Source organism: Felis catus, chromosome B2 (assembly GCF_018350175.1).
Source record: "Felis catus isolate Fca126 chromosome B2, F.catus_Fca126_mat1.0, whole genome shotgun sequence".
NCBI lineage: Eukaryota > Metazoa > Chordata > Mammalia > Carnivora > Felidae > Felis > Felis catus.
This window is the reverse complement of record NC_058372.1, coordinates 17,620,783-17,645,800: the sequence shown is the minus strand read 5'-3', so window position 1 is coordinate 17,645,800 and position 25,018 is coordinate 17,620,783. Positions and strand designations below refer to the sequence as shown.

Genomic DNA, 25,018 nt, shown 5'->3' with positions numbered 1-25,018 from the left:
AATAATAACAAAACGAAAAGGGAACCTACAGAAAGGGAGAAAATATTTGCAAATCATGGATCTGGTAAAGGGTTAAGAGCCAAAAATACATCGAGAACTCACACAACTCAGAAAAACATCACCATCATCAACAACAACAAAACACCCCATTGAAAAATGGGGAGAGGAACTGGACATTTTTTTCAGAGACACAAACATGGCCACAATGCACCCCAAAACACCACTAATCATCAGAGAAACGCAAAACCATAATGAGGTATCGCTGTACCCCTGTTAGAGCCGCTCTCCTCAAAAAGAGTTAACAAGTGTTAGCGAGGACGCGGAGAAAGGAAACCCTCATGCGCTGTTGGTGGGAATGTAAACTGACACTTTTCTGCCACTACAGAAAGCAGTACAGAGATCCCTCAAAAAATTACAAATAGAACTACCATATGAGGCCGCAGTCTCACTTCTGGGTAGGTATCCACAGAGATCTCTCTGCCTTCATGCTCACTGCAGCATTATTCACAAGAGCCAACATATGGAAACAATCTAAGTGTCCTGGCAACAGATGAGTGGATACCGATGACACGGCTATATATATTCAATGGAATATTATTCAGCTTCTATTACATACACTAAGCTACCAGAATTCAGCTATCTTCAAAAGATCAGTAACACCCGCAGCTGTCTACTCTAACATTTCTCTACAGGTTTTTCAGAAATGTCTGGAGAAGAAGGGTACAAGAGGGCCTTTGAAATCTTTAGTCAGTCTACTCTGCTTTGTCCACTAACACACACCACAGGAAAAGACGTCTCGCTGAAGAATGACCTACTCCCACAGTAGAAGGACTTTCCTTCCATCGGAGCAAAGAAAACCAATAGGACGTCCCTCACTGAAGGTTTGCAGCAGTCTGTCCTCAGAGTACTGTGTCGGATTACAATTTAGTTAACAGTAAAAATAGGACTCTTTTTCCTCCAGGAGATTGTAATTATACAGAAGTCAAAGCCCCAAAGCAAATCTAGTGACAGCCTCATTATTTTCATCGTTGTAAGTGTTGTTACTGTTATTACCAACATTTCAATACAGTGCAAATAGAGAGCTCAGAGGAAGGCAAGTCCATTATATCAGAGGACTGCACGAAGGGAGTCGAGACACACGTACTATGCATTTTGACCTTGATCCTTGGCATCGACCTGAATGTTGCCGAAGGATTTACAACTTGTTTGGTATAAAATCTGAAGAATTTCAAAGAATCAAAATAATTGTTATTAAATTCTTTGGCTGACTGGGCCACAGTCCAATCACCTCCACCCACTTCGCTAAGCCTCCTCTCCTTCCAGATGTCTATGTGCAGGTGTGCCCTTTGCTCTAGGCACATCCAAGTACCTGAAGTTCCCCCAGTGCCCCATTCTCGATCTGTGCCATTGAAGGTGTTCCTCCTTCTGCCTGGATGACTCCTGATAGTTTTTTCGTTTTCCCTGACCACTCTCCTCCCAAAGTGGTCAAGATCCTCTGTGCCCGGCACACACGAGGCGCTCAATAAGCGTCTGTGGAATGCACGTAGTAAGAAATGAATGAGTTTGTCAAAATCATACCAGAAACAGGGTTAGCAGACATCAGGGGTCTACTTTTGACCTCTTCTTTCTTTCACAACACTCTTCTTTGACAAGTTTAGAGAGTTCTCAGAATTATGAACATATGAATATACAATGGCGAGGAAAGAGTGTTGGGGAGTAGGAAGAGAGAATGGAAACACTGAAAGATCTGATAAAGTATCACTGTATTATCGAGCAGAGGGATATTCAGGCAGAAGTAATTCCAGAATTGTAAAGAGAACCAGGATCCAGCGGAAATCAGCTAGCTAGACTCTAAAATAAAGTATTTTTGTTCCAGATTTTTAAAATTTATTTTGAGAGAGAGAGAGAGAGAGAGAGAGAGAGATCACAAGCAGGGGAAGGGGGGAGTGGGGGGGAGAGAGAGGAGAGAGAGAGAGAGAGAGAGAGAGAGAGAGAGAGAATATGAATCACAAGCAGGCTCCACACTCTCAGTGCAGAGTCCAACATGGGGCTCGAACTCACACTGTGAGATCATGACCTGAGCGGAAACCAAGGGTCGGATGCTCAACCAACTGAGCCACCCAGGTGTCCCTGATCTAGATTTTTAAGCGATGGAGATCAGTGTTTAAAAGTTACAAATTTCAATGATGTATTTTAATGGTTTTCCAGAATGCTGTCAGGGGAATAGGTATGCAGTCACCTGCTATGTCTATCCACTGTGGGTGGTGCTTCCGGCTCACCTCCTGGCTTCAGAATCCTCTGCAAACTGCTGGGGCAGTCCACTTGGCACAAGAGCCTGAGCAGCATCTTGGGAGGAAACGCATCCTACGGAGGGTCACTGGTCAGATACTGACAAGGCTGTCTTGGTAACGAAGCTTTGCACACAAGAGGGGTAATGTTAAGGGTTGTCACTTGGGACTCTTCATGGTTCAGTCCCCTGTGGGTCCCAGGGAGAAAGAATGTACTCATGAAAAAAGAGGATGTGCTTAAATCTACCTAAGACATCAGGGTTGTAGGACAGGAGTGCTCTGCAACCTCCCCAACACAGAGCAGAAAGCAACAGACAGGCCTTCTCAACTTTTCCAAGGACTGCTGTGTGGAATCTGGGCCCTGCGAGGCTCCTCTGCACCGGCAGTGGGGCCCAGCGGAGTCTGGAAACCCGATGTAAGCACCAGCCATCTCTGGCAAGAAGTGACGCTGGCCATCAGCATCCTGCAGATTTAGCGGCGGATGTCTGGTAGCTGTGGTGGCACCGGCCCTCCCCAACAAAGGGGGATCTGCTCGAGAGGAGTATCCCCCCAGACGTCCTGAAACAACTGGCCAGAATTATCCATGAACGTGAACTACTGGAACTCTTGAAAGAACTGCCCAGGTATGGCTGTATGTCAAAGGTAGACGATACCGCAGGGAACGTGTGAGGAGCTGGGGAAGGAACTGGCAAGATGTAAAAACTAGTACAAAGTACCGTGAGCAAGGGTTCACGTGTGGATCTCTGGAGCACAGAATGGTCCCTGGTTAACAAAGATAGGAGACGAGTATATCCAAATTGGAAGTCTCAAAAATAGATTTGAAACACCTTAAAAATGATTTGTGAATTAATTCACTGGTCCCATAGATATTCGCCAAGTTTAAGGAAACTCACATTTTACTCAACAAACGTACTCATAATGGTGAATATAATAATATTAGTTTATTTCCAGTTACTTTGCAAATTATGGCCTTCTCTCCAAGAGCATGGAAATAAAATCCAAAAACCCATTGCTTTCATAACATTCTGGGCTCATTAAAAGACACTGAATAACTTGCCAGTTTTGAGTGACTAAATGAAATCTGCACAAGAAAACAAAGAGTGTCAATTTCATAATTAGAAAATAGAGTCTTTCAGTGATTCGATACTGAATATGTAAGGAACAGAAAAGGCCAGTAACAATGCCATTAAGGTTGCGATTCAAGATACTTGTAATGATTATTACAACTTCTACTTCCACAGGAAGTAGTGAGTGAATATAAAACTCCTTGGAGATTTAATCCAAAGCCAGACAGTTGTATCCAGGACACCCTGGAACTGGACCAGTTTCTGAATTTGGGGACATGGGGAAGAATAAAGCTCTTTCACAATTAACAACAGCAATGAAAGGAGATTCTGTTCGTATGTGCCCTGGTTATCAAGTACGGACCAGAGGGGAAGCAGGTTGGTTATTCTGCATGTGTAAGTGGTATCCTTTTGAATGTGAGAACAGAGGAAAGCTTTTAATGATTTCTTGGAAAAAAAATGAGCCAGATTTTATTTCTAATTGTTTAAGCAATAATCATACCTACCTATATCTGTATGTTCTATTTTCTCCCTATATATTTTCTATAATATATTTCTATAATATATTGATTTCGGCTCAGGTCATGGTCTCTTGGTCATGAGTTCAAGCCCCGCATAGGGCTCTGTGTTGAGCATGGAGCCTGCTCGGGATTCTCTCTCTCTGCCCCTCTCCCCCACTCACACATGCTCTTTCTCTCTCTCAAAAAAAAAACAAAAACAAATAAATATTGTCTCTATTATAATAAGATTATATAATAAAAAGTATAATAGAGAAAATACAATATTTTATTTTTATTTTTTAAAGTTTATTTTTATTTATTTTGAGACAGAGACAGAGAGCAAGCAGGGGGAGGAGCAGAGAGAGGAGAGACAGAATCCCAGGCATGCTCCGTGCTGTCAGTGTAGAGCCCAATGCAGGACTCGATCTCATCAACGGCGAGATCATGACCTGAGCTGAAATCAAGAGTCAGACACTTAACCAACTGAGCCACTCAAGCATCCCCAATTTTTCTTTTTAAATATAGCTTTTTAGAGCTGTATCATTCTAGAAATGTTAACTGCTATAGCGTTTTCCCTCCCAACCTCTAAAAGGCAAGGATAAAGCCAGTAACATTAAGAAACAATGATTTTGGGCAAGAGAAGCAGTGGAGGAGAAACATTCCTGGGTTTTCTTCAAGAAGATTCTGGATGCAGACTTGTTTTTGGGAAGATACGGCGGAAGCAGCAACTGCAACAGTTACAAGAGCCTGGCTTCCATTTCTGCCACCTGACAAATGCTTCTACCTGTGTCTCAAATAGTAGCCCAAATTAGCCTCTGGAGAAGTAAAGACTTAAGGAAAGTTTCCTAGTCTTACTGAATAAAAATAAATGTGTGTTGCATTTGAACATATTAGGAAAGTTAAAGAAGACCTCAGGCTACGAGGTTTTTGTTTTTTAAAGGAGAGAAGTCTGGCCAACTCATCTACATAGCTTTAAAACAGCCCTAGGACTGAAACTGGAAGTGACTCCCACATAGGCTTGAAGGTCAGATAATGCTGTGCTGGGCTACACAGAGGGCCGGGCAGCATGTGGCAGGAAACGCTTTGTGATTCTCCTTGGCTGTCACAGGACGAACAGGCCAACTCCCACATGAATCCCAGACTCAGGGATGAAGCGTTATATTGCAGATCTCTGGGACAGCCACCAGGAACCTGATTCTTAAGTAGACAGCCTCCTTTGTTTCACTAGACAAACTAGGAATTGTGGGAAAATGGGAGCTGTTTATTAGTATTTTCTTCATGCCCATTGTCTCATTAATATAGGACTCTTAAGTCCAAGAGACTTAGAAGGTAGCAGCTGGTGACAATCAGAAGGAAAAAACCTTACAGTGCTTCCTTACAACTGCAAGGAAAACCTTGTAATACTGATTTGCCACTTTTTCTAGCTCTTCCCTCTGAAGGACTGGAGTGAGTTGTTGGATTTTCACCTAACTGTTCATTCTAGCTTACTACTCCTTCAGTGTCTAGAATTCTCTAACATACGAGTCACCCGAATAGGAGTCCCTTGAATGTATTCACACAGAGGGCTATTTAACTCCATGACAACAATGGTCACTTTGGCTTGCGTCTTTGAGAATAAAACACATTGATGTCAAACCTGTAAGGACAAGCTTGCATGCACTTACCAGGATGTCAGAATGTAAGATAAACTCAATGTTATATATGTATACATACAGATATGTACATATGTACATATATATATGTATAGATATGTACATATATACACATGTACATATACGTATACATATATACATATATATACATACATATATACATATGTATATACATATGTATATATGTATACATATATGTACATATATGTATGTATATACATACATACGTTAATTAAAAACCCTGTTGATCAAAAATGAGCTTTCCCAATTCCATGGGATCTCTTAAAGAGAATGCCCATACATTTAGCCACTTAGAAAACATAATTGCTTCATTATAATGTCAGTAACTGTCATAATGAAGCAGAATGTGAATTAAGAATGTGAATTAAGAAACCCAGGTTCTTGTCTTGACTCTGGCACCAACAAGTTCTGTCATCTTGAGCCTCATTTACATAATACAGGGGAAAAAAACACCCTCCCTTCTTAAGATGACTGAATTAGCTGCTGTTAAGTGCCATTTGCTCAGAAACAAAGATCTTGTGACAAGTATTCGTGAAACACTGATATGCCTTAAGATGTCCTACTGTGCTTTAGAATCAGTAAAATAAGTACACCTTTATCCATGTGTAATTCTAACATGATCAGTGGATTAATGAAATGAAATTTTTATCTTTAGCCACACTCTTAACTCATACAAAATCGCCTCTAGCTTTGGACAGCATATCAAAATTGAAGAAATAACAGGATTTACTGCCAGTTTATTAACTGTAGCCTGGTTTCTTCATATGAATTTTAACAAAGCTATATGGAGTATTAATACTATATCTAACAGAGTAACTATCCCTCTAAAGAGGAACTGTCTTTCCTTACATGGAGATGTAATATCTTTAGGTAGAACAATTACATCTCCATTTCGCAAACTTAACATTTCTGTGTTTTGTGAAAAATAGCTTTTAAAATATTAGAGTAAACATTAACATATTGGGGTTCCTTTCCCATCACAAAGCACTACAAAGTCATAAAAATTAGCCCTGCATAGTCCAGAATTTTTGTTATGAATAGCCACATAGAAAGGAGAAACACAGACTGATGTTTTAAACCTCAGATGAATCAAGGGGCAGTGTACTGGCTCTCATAATATCAGAGAATCACAGACCCCTAACTCAACTTTCCACCCAAAGCTGGAAATAACTGCTTTCTACAATAATTCCGATAGAAATTCACCCATCGTACTGGAAAAACTCCAGAGAAAGACTTCTCACTACCTTGCAAGGTAGCACATTCAGTTTTTAAAATGTTTTTTGTTTTGGGGGAACTCTTATTTTGAGCTAAAAAATCTTTCTGTATTCAAGTGTTACCCATCAATCCTGCTTCTTTCCTCTGACATCACACACAGCTAGTGTTCTTTTTCACCTGAGAGCCCTTGAGACATTGACGACAGGCATTTCACACCATGCTTCAGCTTTCCTGGCTAACCAGCCTCTGTAAACCCACCTGCTCCCACCCTCCCTTCCTCCCCTCCCTCCTCCCTACTGTGTCCTCTGACCTTCCCTTCCTCCTTCCAGCCACAAGCATCAGTTGAATGCGTTAGGTAGTAGACATATGTCCATATATAGCACAAGAGCTCTAGGCCCTTACACTCTTCGGCATTCCTTTCTGGATTTATTCTAGTTGGTCAACGTCTTAAAAAAGTGAGCCCTCAGAAGTGAACATTTCCAGAATGTGACAGAACTATTACCTCTTACTCTGAAAGCCATATTTCTATGGAAATAACCATTTCCTTTTGCTTGTAACTAGATAAAAACTTCCCCTCTGATACCATTTCTCCAAATGGACCTAATTTGGACTTTTTTTGAGGGGTGGGGAGAATCTACAGACACTTGGATTTCTCTTCTCTTCCATCCACCAAATGAGGGCTGTGAGTTTCTTTATAGCAATGTATAAATTGCTTTGGTTGCTTTGAGGATTTGGTTTTGCTTTAGATTTGGATGTAGTATTTTAACTCCATGATAGATTAAAACAGGTCCGTGTCGTGGCTGCCCTGAAAAGCTACTACTTGACTGAACTATTTACTGACTCCTCAGTCTGGCCACTTTGTTTTTCGTTTTTTTTGTTTTTGTTTTTTAACATGAAATTTATTGTCAAACTGGTTTCCATACAACACCCAGCGCTCATCCCAACAGGTGCCCTCCTCAATACCCATCACTCACCCTCCCCTCCCTCCCACCCCCCATCCACCCTCAGTTTGTTCTCAGTTTTTAACAGTCTCTTATGCTTTGTCTGGCCACTTTTTGTAAAGAGATTTTATCGTCAGTGAGAAGCAGGTATAGACAAATGGGCTGATTGTCAGAGGACTTCAGTCCAAAGTATCTCCCTCAGAAGACTAAACTGCCTCCAAGTTATAATAATGGTCATAGGCTTTTTCTCTTCCTTTCTTTTCTTATTCATTGGTTTATGAAAAAAAGGATTAAATTCTCCCTCATGAGTTATCTACAGTTGCTATGAAGCTTGCTTTTTTAGGGTATTTTTTTCTTTTTTTTTTAACGTTTTATTTATTTTTGAGACAGAGAGAGACAGAGCATGAACAGGAGAGGGTCAGTGAGAGGGAGACACAGAATCTGAAACAGGCTCCAGGCTCTGAGCTGTCAGCACAGAGCCCGACGCGGGGCTCGAACTCACGGACCGTGAGATCATGACCTGAGCCGAAGTCGGCCGCTTAACCGACTGAGCCACCCGGGCACCCCATAGGGTATTTTTTTCTTAAAACAATACATCTAGGAGTTCCTAATTTCAGAAACAGCCTGCAATTTCTTCATTACAGGCTGATTGATTTCTTCATTACACTGATTTCTTCATTACAGAAACTACTGGTGACAATAATAAATGAAAATTGTTAGAAAGTGCTTAGTGGGTACTAACTTGTATTTACTGGGCATATTAATATTACATCCTACTATCTCACTTAATTCTCTCAACTACTCTGCAAGATAGGCATTTTATCTCCCTTGACAGATGAGTAAAGTGGGGTTTAAAGAGGTAAAGCAAGGTGCCTAACTTCAGAGAGGTAGTAAATCATGATCCACCACTGTTTACAGGAATGCTCTGCCTTCCTGCCACTCACTCACACGGGTGCCTGGGGCTGGTGGGGGGGGGGGTGCCACTTAAAGCTATGGTTTGAAGAGGTAGCCTGGCACCGTGTGGTCCGTTGCAAAGAATGAGAGTTCACAAGGGTTCTAGTCTTGATTCTGACACTCAGTGGCATTGTCTCCGAGCAGTATCTTTGCTCTCTATAAAATGAGAAGAGTAACCCTAGTTTCAGAGGATTGCAAAGACATCTATGATAGGCTGGACACTAAGAAGAAGCTAAATAGACAATCATTCATTCAGTGTCCTGCGTTTTCAAATCCCAATTCAAATCCCAATTTCAAATCCCAATTCATACTTGGATAACCTAAAGGGAGTGACTACACACACACACACACACATACACACACACACACACACACAATATCCCTTCTTTAATTCGTGCTTGTCTCGACAGTGAAAGAGTTCTGTACCTTGAAAAAGTGCTCTCCAAGCATGTGCAATTATGATGATCACCATCTGAGATGCTGCCAGAAGTTCCTCTGAAGGTGCTCAAAAATTGAAAGTGTAATTATTCTATTTTATTTGAAAATGAACTGATAGGGAGTCAAGCCATGCAAGACACTAGAAGTTCCCAGATAGGAAAGAATTTTATGTTGGAGGGCATCAGGGACTTTGACCAGAAACCCAGAGACTTCATTGTGTTTGGTCCAAAGCAGTCCTCCAGCCATGCTGGGACCAGTCCTCGATGCAACAACTTCACACCAGCCAGGCTGGCCTATTCGCGGCCCTCAACATGTCTGATGGCTCTTCTGCTTTTCCCACCCACCTCATCTTAATCTCTTCTAACACTGTCTCCTCCTAGATCGGGCAAAAAGTCCTACATTGTCCACTTATTTCGTTTTTACCCATACACTTAAGTTTATAATCAATTTTCACTACTTCTAAACTGACAGGGGAAAGGTGGGAAGAAAAAAGTAGGGAAACAAACATGCATTCTCTTTCCTCATTATTTCCAATACAGTCTACAAATCCAATTTGTATGGATTTAGATTATTATCCACTCTACATAAGGTTTTAGTAACTGAAATAATGACAATCCAGTGGGAAAGGCAGAGAGAAGATATGTTTTCTTATAGGGTAAATTTTTAAGGATTAAGGCATTAGATTAAGCACCATTAAGAAGCTCAAGACATAGGCAATTTGATGTAGGCAGCTGGGCAAACAGCTAAGGTTTAATCTGATTACGTGCAGCTCCCAGGATTTTCTCAAGTTATGATTCAAATCCATGCAACAATTTTCAAACTACATTCCGTTCCATAACATGAGTGCATCTATAGGTAAGAACTATTCATCAGGAAAAACGGTTTTGAAACTAGCAAGGAGCTTGGTTTTTCATTTTTCGCTAATTAACAGACCCCATGCAGCCGGAAGAGAAAAGGAACTAAATATCAGAGAATGAAATTTTTATTACTCTTTCATTCTCTCCAGAAAAAGCCCTGAATGTTAAACTAAAATCCATTGCCACAGGAATATGAAGATTTTAAAAATGTACGTAAATGTAATCTAGTTTAACAATAACAACAACAAAATCTCTATTCCAGGCGCAGAGAAAAAAAACCTTAGGATTGTAAAGATGAATCTGATTAAGTTTCTGTGGGTAACAGCCCCAGTTTTGAGCATTCACTACCAGCTAGCTTAGCTTGCATATTATGAGGAACTTTGTATGTAGGTTATCTCATGTGACCCCATCTCCACCATGTGTCATTACACACATTTTATAGATGAGGTAATTGGAGTAGAGAATTGAACCCACGAGTGTGTGGTTCAAGAAAGAAGTTTTTCAAATGTTGACAACGTGAAAACAAGGGAATACTGACATATTAGTTCGACCCCTTTATGACCTCCTTATCCAGGCTCTCCCAGCCCAGGTATTATGGAAATCAGGTTAATCTTCCTAAATGACGCTTTCATCATTTGACTCTCCACTCCAAACACTTCATTTACAAAATCTAGAAGGAACTTCTTAGACTCAAGACTCCTCAAAAATCTGACTTGACCCATCTCATAATGTTGGCCCACAGCCTTCACGATTCAAGACATTTATTGAGCATCTAATGTAAGCTAGGCTCTGCGAGGATATAAGGCCCTGTCTGTAAATTGCTCACAGTAGAGTATTTCTCAAATATATCTGTTATTGCTCTGTGGATCCTTACCCAGTCATCTCCCCTAAATGGAATGTTCTGCTTGATTCTACATTCACCCTTTTTCTCATGTATCAAAATCTAACCAGTCAAGATCCAGTGTCGATCCCAATCCCTTCATGAAACATATGCTAACTATGTTCGTTAGTTCATTCCTCTGCTCCCCTAGAATACCAGATTCCAGATTTACGTGGACTTGATTCCTGGAATGCAGATTCCAAAGCCCCTCGCTCAGAGATTCTGATTCAGTGGGTATGGCTTCATCCAGTATGGGAATGTGCATTTAAACACCTGTCTAAATTCCCAAGTTCTGGCCCCCATCTACCCATGTCACTTCCCAGACAACTGGTTTAATTTTTTCTCCTCTCACTGAATTGACTCATCTGAGTTCTCTGGTGTCACAGACAAAACCTTGGCTTCAGCCTTATCAATCCCGATGATTTTGGCTCCTCAATTACCAACCACCTCCTGGTCCTGATCACATTCTTGGCTCAATAAAGAAGCTAGCCCTGATGTAGGCTGAGACTATTTTTATTCTTTTTTAACTAGTATGGATGCTTTGCACTGGTGAGCTTGAAGCAGACTTCAGGCAGTTAAATCTCAAAAAAAGTTGCAGCTCGTGCCATTTCTTTTTAGGAGTCTGAGTACAGAAAAGACCAAGGGGAAGGGGGGAATGCTTACCCTGAAACATTCAAAGAGGTAACAATTCCCTAGCCCGTGGAGAAAGGGATGTGAATTGGCCTCTAAGGACAATCTTGACTGGGATGTCCTAGAAGTGGAACTGAGTATTTTCTGAGAGCCCAGTGCACCCTCCTTAAGCATAACTGCACCACTGACAGTAAAACAGTCACAAAATATGCAATTCCCCAAATCAAGGAAGCTGCTGGCTCCAAGAGAATGAATCTTCCCTGTAACAATTTAAGGAAAGCCCCTGGAATAAGAGCAGAAAAGGCCAAAGTATAGGCTCCTTCTTTGTCCTGCCACGTCTTGGGGAATACTGCACAGACCTCTCACAGGCAAAGAAAATAAGCTGATCAGAACTTTTTCCGGAAAAATGAAAATGACCTAATTTTATTTTTGCATTATGGACAACTTCTGTTTTCTTCTTTAAAGGGTGGAGTTAATTTTTAATCTGACTCTAACTAACTCTATCTAACTTCAGTGTAACTTAACAGTCAATAAACCTTGGACCCTACTAAAAGACTCAGGGTCCCCAAGTGGCCTTAAAAGCTGTTAAACTCAAAGATTCTATTAACCAAATTCTGCTCAGCAATATGGAAAAATCAATAACTTAAGTCTTTAAGTATTGCAAGTCAACTCAAATGATAAACTGTCATTATGAAACAAAACTTATGTGCAAAGCTACCACTCGTCTCTCTGATCAATGTCTTAACACTGAAGTCATTCTATTTAAAAACAGCAACCACTTTATTTAGTTGAATATTTATTACTTAATTGTCTACTATATGAGTGTCCTATTTATTATACTAAAAGATTACACTTGTAGAGTATGTATATGTACATACGTTGTCCATAATCACTTCCATTTACAAAAACACTTTCCCTTGCTGGCTCCGCTTTCCACATATTTGAAATGGATCTTTAGGTTTTACATATTTGTGTATATATGTGTGTATATATGTAAGTACATACCTATGATCTATGTAATATGTAAATACAAATATTATGTACATAAATACAAACATATATTTACCTATCTATCCATCCATCTATTCTTATAATTAATGGGGAAGAAACTACATGGGGAAGTCATTCTGATTTTCCTATTGTCACCTATGATAATGGTAAAAAGTACTATTGCTTTCATCAGATTTATATGAGAAAAGTACATTTACACTGGCTCATGGATAAATCTATATGGAATACAATAGGTTATACTTTTGGAATCAGAAGGTTTATACGTGGTTTTGCTACCTCTAGTATGTGACTTTGAATAAATCACTTATCTTTTTTTGAAACTCAATTTCCTCACCTATAAAGTAGGTATACTGATACAGGACTTGTTATAAGACTTCAAAAAAGATAAATGTTTTTTAATGCAATTATACACACATTAACTGATTAATAAATATAAAATAATATTACCATGCTTATAGTGTATTTAAGCGACTAAAGCCAGAAAAGACAACATTTATGTAAAAACCAAAATAATTACTCAGTAAATTCACAAATCATAGGTTTGTTTATACTACTATTTGGATATTCATTTTTTTTAAATTTCGGTAAGAATTTAACACTGTTCTAGATTTCATTATGTAAAGATAACATAATCTAGCCTCATCGACAAATTACATTGTAACAAGCAAATGTAACTACAGAAATGGATACACATTTTAATTTCAATAAGTATTTATAATAAAATTATACATTTCATTACTTAAAAAGGACATAACCTGACCCCTTCCACAAATACAATGATTGTGAAGTATAAATATAATTGTAAGAATACAGATGCCTTATTCACTGAAAGGTTACACAAACATATGTGCATGGATAAAACAGCTACATTACTGAACCATGCCTAAGCTAAAATGTGATAAAAAATTGTGAATGCATTAAGAGATACTAGTCTTTAAAAGAACTGTACTGTGGGTATGTTTGCAAAGCAGACTGATGAGAAAAGAGCACTGCACTGGGAACCAGCACAACCGGCCTTCACTTTATCAGCAAACAACTGTTTAGCATTTACTATAGGTCAGGCATTAGCCTAGATGCTTGAGATGCTTTACTGAGAAAGGCAAACAAAAATCTGCCTTCATGAAGCTTGTAAACAAAGGGGGACATGAAGGGACAAAAATCATCTCACAAAATAAGTAAACTAGTAAGATGTACAAAGGGCTATATAAATGAGTAGTCATTGGATTGTAAGTACTATGAAAAAATACAGCAGTGTAAGGAGATCAGGCAGGTGTGAATATGGCAGGGCAGGTTTTAGTTTTAAATAGAGTGGTTAGGGTAGGTCTAATTAAGAAGGTTATGAAGCAATAACTGAAATGAAAAATACACTAAAGGGAATCAACAATAGATTAGAGGATGCAGAAGAACAGATCAGCAATCTGGAAGACAGGGTAACGGAAAGAAAGCACCCAAGCTGAACAGCAAAAATCAAAAAGAATAATAAAAGGAGGATAGGTTAAAGGATTTCTTGGACAACACCAAGGAAAGGAACATTTTCATTATATGTGTCCCAGAAGGAAAAGAGAGAAAGTGGCAGAAATCATATTTAAAGCAGTAATAGCTGAACACTTCACTAACCTAGTGAAAGAAACAGACTTCTAGGTTCAAGAAGCACAAAAAGTTTCAAAGAAGATGAACAAAGGAGGCCCACGCCATGGTACATAATAACTAAAATGTTAAAGATTACAAAGAGAGAATTTTGAAAGCAGCAAGAAAGGAGAAACTAATTACATATGTTCATGGTAAATCTCAGGAGGCTGTCAGCTGATTTTTCAGCAGAAGCTTTGCAGGCCAGAAGGGAGTGGAATGATATATTTAAAGGTGCTTAAAAGGAAAATGCTTGATGCTCTACCCAGCATCAAGATTATCATCCAGAATAGAAGGAACGACAGACAGTTTCCCAAACAAACAAAAGTTAGAGGAGTCATCGCCGTTAAACTGGCCTTACAGGAAATGTTACAGGGACTTCATTAAGTGAAGAAGAAACAGTCATAATTAAGAAAATTAGGAACTTTTCAAAATTAGAAAATTATGAAAAGACAAAATTTCATGAGGAAAGGCAAACACAGAGTAAAGAAAATAAACAATCACTTATAGAGCTACTATGCATATAACAGAACAAAAGCAGCAACGTCAATTATATATTAAAAATTAGTTAAGGGAACTCGTAAAATAGAAAGATGTAAAATATGACAACAAATATGTAAAACGTGATGCAGGAGTAAAAATAGTTTCCTTATAATGTGTGTGAATTTAAGTGACCATCAACTTAATATAGACTGCCATATATTTAAAATGTTATTCTGAACCTCATGGAAAGCACAAACCAAAAACCTATAATAAATGCGTTTAAAAAAAGAGAGAAAGAGAGCCAAACATAACACTAAAGAAAGTCCTCAAGCACAAGGAAAGAGAGCAGAAAAAAAAAAAAGAAAGAACAGAGAACTATAAAAGAAAAAAAATCCCAGATAACAATTAACAAATGGGAGGAAGTATATATCTATCAATAATTACTTTATTTTTATTTATTTTTTTAATGTTTACTTATTTTTGAGAGAGAATGAGAGAGACAGAGTGTGAGCAGGAGAGGAGCAGAGAGAGGAAGACAGAATCTGAAGCAGGCTCTAGGCTCTGAGCCGTCAGCACAGAGCCCAATGCAGCACTCGAACCCCCACCTCGAGATCATGACCTGAGCTGAAGTCGGACCCTTCACCGACTGAGCCACCCAAGCGCCCCTATCAATAATTATTTTAAATGTAAATGGTCTAAATGCTCTAATCAAAAGATGTAGGATGGCGGGGGGGGGGGGGGGGGGGGGGCTGGGTGGCTCAGTCAGTTATGTGTCCTATTTTGGCTCAGGTCATGATCTCACAGTCCATGAGTTCGAGCCCTGCGTCAGGCTCTGTGCTGACAGCTCAGAGTGTGGAACCTCCTTTGGATTCTGTGTCTCTCTCTCTCTCTGCCTCTCCCCACTCACTTGCTCTCTCTCTCTCTCTCTCTCTCTCTCTCTAGCAAAAATAAACATTAAAAAAAAAAGATGTGGGATGATTGAAAAAAAAATGATTCATATATGCTGCCCACTTCAGATCTAAAGACACATACGGATTGAAAGTGAAGGGAAAAGATATTTCATGCAAAGGAAGGAAAAAAAAAGCCAAACTAGCAATACTTATATCAGACAAAACAGACTTGAAAACAGAGATGGTAACAAACAAAGACTGGCATTACATAATGATAAAGGGGTCAATATAACAAGAGGGGTGGCAGAAGAGGGGGAAAGAAAAGATCAATGAAACCAAAAATTGGGTCTTTAAAAAGATAAACAAAATTGATAAACCTTTAGCCAAACTCATCAAGAAACAAAGGGAGGACCCAAATAAATAACATCAGAAATGAAAGAGATGTAATGCAGAAGATTATGAAAGATTACTATGAAAAATTATACGCCAACAAACTGGACAACCTAGAAGAAATGGGTAAATTCTTAGAAATGTACAGTCTTCCAAAAGTGAGTCAGGGAGAAATGGAAAATCTGAACAGACCAATTACTAGTAACAAAATTCAATCAGTAATCAAAAAACTTCCAGTAAACAAAAGTCTAGGACCAGAGGGATTCACAAGTGAATTCTACCATACATTTAAAGAAGAGGTATCATCAGTTCTCAAACTATTCCAAAAACAGAAGAGGAAGGAAGCTTCCAAATACGTTCTATGAGGTCAGCATTACTGTGATACCAAAACCACACACTACCAAAAAAAAAAAAAAAAAAAGAAAAGAAAAGAAAAAAGAAAAAAAGAAAGAAAGAAAACTATAGGCCAATATACCTAATGAACATAGATGCAAAAATCCCCAATAAAATATTAGCAAACCAATTCCAACATCACGTTAAAAGGATCACCATGATCAAGTGGGATTTATTACAGGGAGCAAGGATGGTCAACATCTGCAAATCACTCAACAGGATATACCACATTAACAAAACTAAGGATAATAATCATATGATCATGTCGATAGATGCAAAAAAGCATGTGACAAAATTTAACATCCAGTTGTGATAAAAATGTTCGACAAAGTGTGCTTAGAGGGAATATACCTTAACATCATAAAGGCCATATATGACAAACCAGAGCTAATATCATACTCATTGGTGGAAAAACAGAAAGCTTTTCTTCTAAGATCAGGATTAAGACAAGAATGTCCACTCTCACCACTTTTCTTCAACATAATACTGGAAGTCACAGCCACAGCAATCACACAACGAACCAAAATAAATGGTATCCAAATTGGTAAGGAAGAAGGAAAACCAGTTGTAGATGACAGGATACTATCTATAGATAACCCTGAAGACTTCACCACAGCACAATTAGAATAAGTGAATTCTGTAAGATTGCAAGACATAAAATTAACATGCAGAAATCTGTTGCATTTCTATATCCTAATAACAAAGCAGAAAGAGAAACTGTGAACACAATTCCATTTGTAACTGCACCAAAAAGAATACTTAGGAATAAACTTTACCAAGGAAGTGAAAGACCTATGCTCTGTAAAGTATAAAACACTGATAAAAGAAATTGAAGACACCACAAACAAATGAAAAGATATACCATTCTCATGGACTGGAGGAATAATATTGTGAAAATGTCCATGCTACCCAAAGTAATCTACAGATTCAATGCAACCAACATTGAAAATGAAATACAACAGCATTTTCACACATCTCAGAACAAATAATCCTAAAGTTGCTATGGAACCACAGAAGACCTTCAACAGCCAAAGCAATCTTGAGAAAGAACAAAGCTGGAGGTATCACAATCCAATTTCAAAATATACTACAAAGCTACAGGAATCAAAAGAGTATGGTACTGGCACAAAAGTAGACACAGACCAATGGAACAGAGCAGAAACCCCAGAAATGAATTCATGCTTATGTTGGTTAATTAGCCTATGACAAAAGAGGCAAGAATATACAGTGGGGAAAGACCATCTTTTCAATTAATGGTGCTAGGAAAACTGAACAGCTACATGCAAAAGAATGAGGCCGGACCACTTTCTCACACCATACACAAAAAGAAACTCAAAATGGATTAGAGACCTGAATGGGAGACCCCAAACCATCAAATTCCTAAAAGAAAATATAGGCAGTAATTTCTTTGACATCGGCCTTAGTAATATTGCTCTAGATCTGTCTCCTCAGGCAAGGGAAACAAAGGCAAAAAAACACTACATAAATAAAAAGCTTCTGCACAGTGAAGGAAACTATCAACACAACACAAAGGCAACCTGCTGAATAGAAGATATTTGCAAATGATACATAAATAACATAAAATTCAACACCAAGAACCAGCCCTCCCCCCCCAAAGAATCCAATTAGAAAATGGGCAGAGGACCTACCTGAAAAGAAATTTTTCCAAAGAAGACAGACAGCTGGCCAGGACACATGAAAATATGCTCGACATCACTAATCAAATCGAGACCACAATGAGCTATCATCTTACGCCTGCCAGCATGGCTAGGATCAAAGAGACAAGAAATAACAAGTGTTGGAAAGCAAGTGGAGGAAGAGGAACCCTCTTGCACTGCTGTTGGGAATGCAAGCTGGTGTAGCCACTGTGGAAAACAGTACGGAGGTTCCTCAAACAATAAAAAATAGAACTACCATATGATCCACCAACTTCACTACTGGGTACATACCCAAAGGAAACGAAAACACTAATTCGAAAAGATATATGCGCCTTTTTTTTTTTTAACTACAACATTATTTATAATAGTCAAAATATGGGAGCAACTCAAGTGTCCAGCAGTAGATATGCAGATAAAGAAGATAATGTGTATAAATACACAACAGAATATTACTCAGTCATAAAAAAAAAAAACCAATGAGATTTTGTCATTCGTGACAACACTGTAGGACCTAGAATGTTACGCTAAGTGAAATAAGCATGACAGAGAAATACAAATACCACATGATTTCATGTGTATGTGGAATAAAAAAAAAAAAGACACAAAGCAAATGAACAAAGAAAAGCAGAAACTGACCCATAAATACAGAGAACTGGCGATAGCCAGAGGGATGGGGCATAGGGGATGGGCAAAATGGGTAAAAGCGAGTGGGAGACATAGGCCTCCAATTATGGAATAAATAAGCCACAGGGATGAAAGGTACAGCATGCTGAATATATATGGTCAATGAGAGTGTGCTACTGTTGCATGATGACAGATGGTAGGTATGCTTATGGTGAGCACAGCATAACGTACAGGTTTGTTGAATCACTACGTCATACGCCTGAAATTAATATAGCCTTGTATATCAGCTATACTTCAAAAAAAAAAAAAAAAACACACACAGCGAGAGAGAAAACTTCTCTACTGTTTCCCAAGACTATTTTGATCCTAAGATCTGTTTTCTCTCAACAGTTAAGAAAAAAAAAAATTATATAAAAAAAAAGAAGAAGAAGAAGAAGGTATTCAGAAGACAGCCACACAGCTCTCTGGCAGAAAGATCCAGCCAGCCAGCCAGCGGGAAGAGCCAGTGTAGAGGCTCCACTGATTCTGCCAAAACGATCTCGTGAAAAAAAGAATACCCCATTTTGCAGGTGAGTAAACAGTGTCTCAGAGTGGTGCGATTAAGGGAACAGAGGTAGTCAATAACAAAGCCAGGACTAGAAAGAAACCAGGTTTCTTGACTCTCGGTCCAGTGCCCTTCTTCTGTCTCGTACCTTTGTTCACCAGGCTCGAGGAAAGTGTTCTGTTTCCTGCAAAGCCCCGAATAAATGTAAGGTGTCACCGCTGCTGCGGTTGTTGTTGCTATTATTATCATTCATCGGGTCCACTGATATTTCTTGAAAGGTAGCTAAAGCTCAAAGAATAATTTCACTGTCCCTTCCCATGGTTGATTTTTCTCCTTCCTTTGTGCATCTTTCTGTAGGTGGGTCATTTCAATAACAGATTTTCAGGTAAAGGAATTATGTATCTTTGGATATTTGATAATGGTGCGAAACCCAGGAATAAGGTATAAACTAGAAAGTGTAACTTAATGCACAGAAGAGCCATGAGAGAATGGAAGAATGTGAAGCCCAGCGCCTGGGCGGTTCTGGGCAGTAGAGAACTTACCTCTCTCCAGAGGCAGGAAGGAGGCACAAGGAATGGGAGCACAGCACAGGAAGGCAAGAGGGAAGCCTTGGAAATATATTAGGGCTAGAGCCCCCCACCTTTTATTTTATTTTAATGTTTATTCATTTTTGAGAGATGGGGAGAGACAGAGCATAAGTGGGGGAGGGGCAGAGAGAGACGGAGACATAGAATCTGAAGCAGGCTCCAAGCTGTCAGCACAGAGCCCGACACAGGGCTCGAACCCACGGACCGCAAGATCATGACCTGAGCCAAAGTCGGACGCTTAACCGACTGAGCCACCCGGGAGTCCCTAGAGCCCCCCCTACCTTTAAGCTACTAACTGAAAATGAGGCCTCTGGCCTTGAAATAATGGACCTCAAGGAAAAAGGTTAAAAACTAAGGGACCACAAAGGAGGAAACCTGTTTAAAAAAAAAAAAAAAAAAAAAAAAAGGCAAGACTAGTGGATACGGGGTTGGAGAAGAGAGGAGACATAAAGATATTTTCAAGTAAAAATGTGAGATTCTACACGAAACAATAGAAGAAGGAGAGTGAGAATCAGATTTCAGACACAGTAGACTTGAGAGCTGGTGGAATTACTAACAGCCGAAGGGAACAGAGAGGACAGGGTGAAAGGCGAGTAGCTGACTTTTAGTAACACGAGGTTTAAGGTGGCAGTGCGATTCTCAGGAGCGGGGAGGGTCCGGCAGGTTAAGAGGGAAATTTGGAAGATGAGTATCATTTGGGGCTGTTTTGTCTGCACAGTAGCTTCTAACCACATGCGGCAAACCAGCACTTGAAATTGTGGCTAGCCTGAACTGAACGTGCTGTCGGCATAAAACACACAACCAGATTTTGAAGATTCCATGTGGGAAAAAAAAAAAAAATAATGTAAAGTATCCAATTTTTTTTTACATGATTACCTGTTGAAATAATATTTGCATGAATTAGGTTAACAAATATATATATTTTAAGTTTACTCATTTATTCTGAGAGAGAGAGAACCAGTGGGGAAGGGGCAGAGAGAGAGAGAGAGAGAGAGAGAGAGAGAGAGAGAGAGAGAGACAGAGGGTCCAAAGCAGGCTCTGTGCTGACAGCAGAGTCTCTGATGCAGGGCTCAAACTCATGAACCGTGAGATTATGACTTGAGCTGAAGTAAGACACTTAACCAACTGAGACATCCAGGCACCCCATAAATAAAATATATTACTAAAATTAATTTCACAGTTTTACTTTTTAGTGTGACTATGAGAAAATTTAAAATTGCATATGCAGCTTGCATATTTCTACTGGACAGTGCTGATATAGAGCAATACTAGATACGTTTCAGAATCACGTAAAGGGACAAGAACCCTGAGGTGAATCACAGACATTATTCTGAGGTCTTTCAACCAGAAACAGTCAGGGGAGAAAGAACGCATATCATTATAAAAGATAATATTTTCTGAACACTCGAAGAACTACACTAGCCACATTTAATGCGTTATCTCATTTGTTCCTCCCAACAACCTTATGAAATGATATCATTCTTTTTTTTTTTTTTTTTTTTTTTTTACAAAAAAACAAAAACAAAAGAAAAAAACACTAAGTTCTAAAGAAGCGAATCTGCCTAAGGTCACACAGTGAAATCTTGGTGTTGGGAGTTCAAATCCTTGACTGACCCCAGATCTCAAGGTCTAAATTGCCACACGAATTCCAGAACAATTTATACTTTGCAACTCTTAAATTGTTAGATTTTAAATGGTCATGTTGAAAGTAACAATTTATTAGAATAGTCCATTGTCAGGAGTAAGCGACATACCAGTGATGTCCCAATTCGATAAAGGAAAAATACAAATGTGTAAAAATTTTTAACTTCAGAATTTTGCCGAGCTACTCATGTTGGCATGTTTTCACCCTGTTTAGCTGCAGTAAGAGATTACTGGTGCAAACTCTTGCCTCTTATCAACATCTACTCCTAAAAATCCAAAACTTTCAGGTTAGATGGTACATTGTCCAAGGGAGATGATCCTGGGCACGACCCTCAACAGAAGGGCCCTGTTTTCTGAATATAACTAAATATAGGATATGGAGCCACTTATATTTTAAACACCCTGTGGAGTATCTGACCCTCCCCAATGGTGATTACAATGTTTTGAAGGGATGAGTTATACAATTTTTAAAAAAATATTTTTTTAAGGGAGCTGGATTAAATTTCAACCGTTTGTTGAAGGAACAAAAATTTAGCTTACCCAACAGGATAATTTCTACGCCTTGAAAATGCCATCCTTTGAGGAATAGAAAGAAAAAAAAAAACGGCTTGATTTTTTGACTGGAATCATTGCATAAAATCTCCTAGAAATATAAATTGGGATCAAAAGAATGAGGGGTCTTTCATGTATGTTTGGTGGTTGGATTTAATTTCAAAGACAGACTTATTCCTTCCTTTACATCTTTACTTTTTACTACCTATCTGGCCAAGACAGCAATTATAGAACCGCTAAACTTGAACAGTGATGGCTATAATAATCACATCATTTTCAGGAACTTGCTCATGTAAATTTTACTACGCAGTTTGGCTCAGATTATACAAACACATGTATCCAGGCTTAAAACAAAGGATTGCTATCCATTTACATTATAGAAATGTGAAAACAAAAGGAATTTGAAGGAAAAATATTTGCTTTGGAATAAGATTAATTAGCAGACCTCATGATAGGCTGTTCATGTTGGACTTAGATCCAAAACAGTATCCTTCTGAACGGACTTACTAGTTTATTTTTGAATTTAACCCCCCCCCCCCGAAACCTTCCCACTCACAGCATCATTTTTTTTTTTTGAAGTGTGAGGACTTGTACGTGGACATATATATAAAAAGATCTCCTCTGAAAACCCAAAGTTTCTGAAAAACACTTTCCTATAAAGGTAGTATCACAGTAGTATAGGGTAGTGTTTGTAACAGCTAGCCCTTTATTTCGGTTCTTTTAGATTAATTCCCATGACTCTTCCATCCAATTAAGGCGATATCCTTGGACTTGTGTCCTTACTCATTACAATTCATAATAATTTGTAACAAAGGCTCAGGCCCCCAAGGAGAGAGCCTGCTAGCACTAAAAATGCTTTGTCCTTCCCCGTGCAAAGGTGCATGAAGTGATAGACCCAGGTATTGAGACGGCCAGCTATATTTTCATCATTGAGGATCACCACGCTGAGTCCCTCCTTTCCAAGAGTATCCCTCCTCTCAAACTTCCCTTGAGATTCTCATCATTACAAGCGTCAACTGGATAATCCTTGTAACTGCCTTGCCGCTTCCCTTTTGTACATCATCATTAGCATACTGTTTTATTGGGTTAATTTCCTCTTCGATGTACCGATCACACACTATGGGCCAGGCACCGTTTAGGTACTAGAAATACAGCAGTGAACAAAAGGACAAAAATCTCTGCGCTGACACATTCTAGTGGGGAACACGTTCAGTAAACAAGGTAAACAAAAGAGTGTGTTAAATAATACATGACGAAAAGAAAAAAAAAAATGAAGCAAAAAGGGTAATATGAACTGTGATGGCTGGGGTAGGAAAGACCGAAATTTTAGACAGAGTGGCCAGAGAAGGCTTCACGTATAATAAATAGTAGATGGTATGCGCCTGAGAGGATAGAGAGAGCAAAATCTAGGACTGATCAGTGTCAGCTGAAGTGGGGAAAAGAAAGGAGATTAGCATATTTTAACATGCCCGGTAGTGGAGAAGAAACCATATGGAAACCACATCACTTTCTCTTTTTGTAGTCCCAGAAACAGGTTCTTCTGCCAAAACTCTCAGGCAGTTCACGGGACACAGAGGCACGGGGACACACACGGACACACGCACCCCTCTCTGTCCAGGAACAGAGCTTAATGGCCAGCAGAAAGCGTTAAGAATTCAGAGTCAAGTACTGGCCTGGGAAACAGGGAACGAGAGTAGTTGTCGGAAAGGACACACCAGGACCCCCCGCCACCCCACCCCCGCCCATCCCCGTTTACAAAAGGAAACCTCCCCGACTCCGCGATGCAACCCCGGGGAGGCCGGGGCAAGCACGCAGACACACCCCCGGGATTGCAGGCACTGTGCAGGGAGGAGAGGAGGCACGGATTCAACCGTTAGAGACAAAACCCCAGAATTTCCCGAGGCAGGGTCGGCACCGCGCGAGGGAAAGGCCGTCCCCCATTCCAGGGGTCGAAGGCCGGGGGAAAGCAGGGTCCGGGGGACGAGCGGGAATGGCCGCCGCGGGAGCGGGGGGCGGTTTCGTCGGGCATCCCCGGCGCCCGGCCGGCCGCGTGCTTGCAACAGGGGGCTGGACGCGAGCGGGCACCTCGAGGTGCAGGGGCGGGACCGCGGCCCCGGACAAAGATCCCGAGACCGCGGCCTCGACCCGGCCCGCGCGCCCCCAACCCAAACGTTCACCGCCCCCTCCCCAGGCCCGCCCGGCGCGACGGGTTCCAGCGGTCGAACCCGCAGCTCCCGCGCCGCCGCCCGCCCGGCCCCTTCCCGCCCAGTGCGTTGGTCGAGGAGAGAAAGGAGAAGGGCGCCGGCGGCGCGCGGCGCCCACTCACCATGATCCGCGGCGGCTGCGGCGCGGCGACCCCGGCGGGCGGCGATGCGCTGTCCAGGGTAGCCGGCGTCCCTCTGCCCCGCGCTGCCGCCGCGCCCGCTCTACTTACCCACGCCCACACCCACGCCCGGCGCGCGCACGCCCGCCCGCCTCCCCGCCCCCTCGGGCTCGCGCTGCTCCCGCGCGGCGCTCCGAGCTCCAGGGCCGTTTCGGGCGCCCGCCGCTCCCCGCCCCTCCCCTCGCCGGGGCCTCGCGCGCCGAGGCGCGAGGAGGGCGGCGGGAGCGGGGCGGGGGCAAGCGAGACGGAGACCCGGGCGGCCTCGCGCGCCCCCTCCCGGGCGCCCGGCTCCGCCCTCGCCGCCGCGGCGCCCCCTGCCGGGCGGGCGGCGATTTGCAGGCCCAGCCGGCGCCCGCCTAGTGGGATGGCCCAACGTTCGCAGAGACTCGGCGCGGACCCGCCGCCTGCCTCTGGCCGCTGCCCCCCCCGCCCCCCCCGGCGGCTGCGGCGGCTGCGGGGACCAGGGGGGCTGTAGAGGGCCAGGGCGCTCCTGGTCCTCTTAGTTGGACTCCGCGGTTTCAGGCACGCGTTAAAGGAGAATGGCCCGAGCCCGTGCAGGTTTGCGGGATGTGGGTGTTTTAGATCCAGGTCTATCGGTCGGGTTCTGTTTGGCATGAGGTCCTGAGTGGATCAGTCTGAGCCGGAGCCTCCTTATCCCCCACAATGCTGTCTCCAGAGGGTCTTATTCCAAGGTCTTCTCAGCTAATGCCACCGATGGTTAGTTTAACCCTTAATTGTGAATAGAAAGTATGGCATCTTAGATCCTGAGCTTCTAATTTTTTAAAGTTTTTGT

General features: G+C 41.1%; 1 protein-coding gene across 1 annotated transcript in view; it reads right to left on the bottom strand.

Moving 5' to 3' along the window:
* Nucleotides 1–24,446, bottom strand: part of ELOVL2 (ELOVL fatty acid elongase 2) — a 66,942-nt gene extending 42,496 nt beyond the window's left edge. The window contains exon 1 of the mRNA XM_023253687.2: nucleotides 24,169–24,446. Within this exon, the coding sequence (XP_023109455.2) occupies nucleotides 24,169–24,171 (3 nt within the window). The 5' untranslated portion in view covers nucleotides 24,172–24,446. The remainder of the gene's footprint in view (nucleotides 1–24,168) is intronic.
* Between the last annotated feature and the right edge of the window lie 572 nt (nucleotides 24,447–25,018).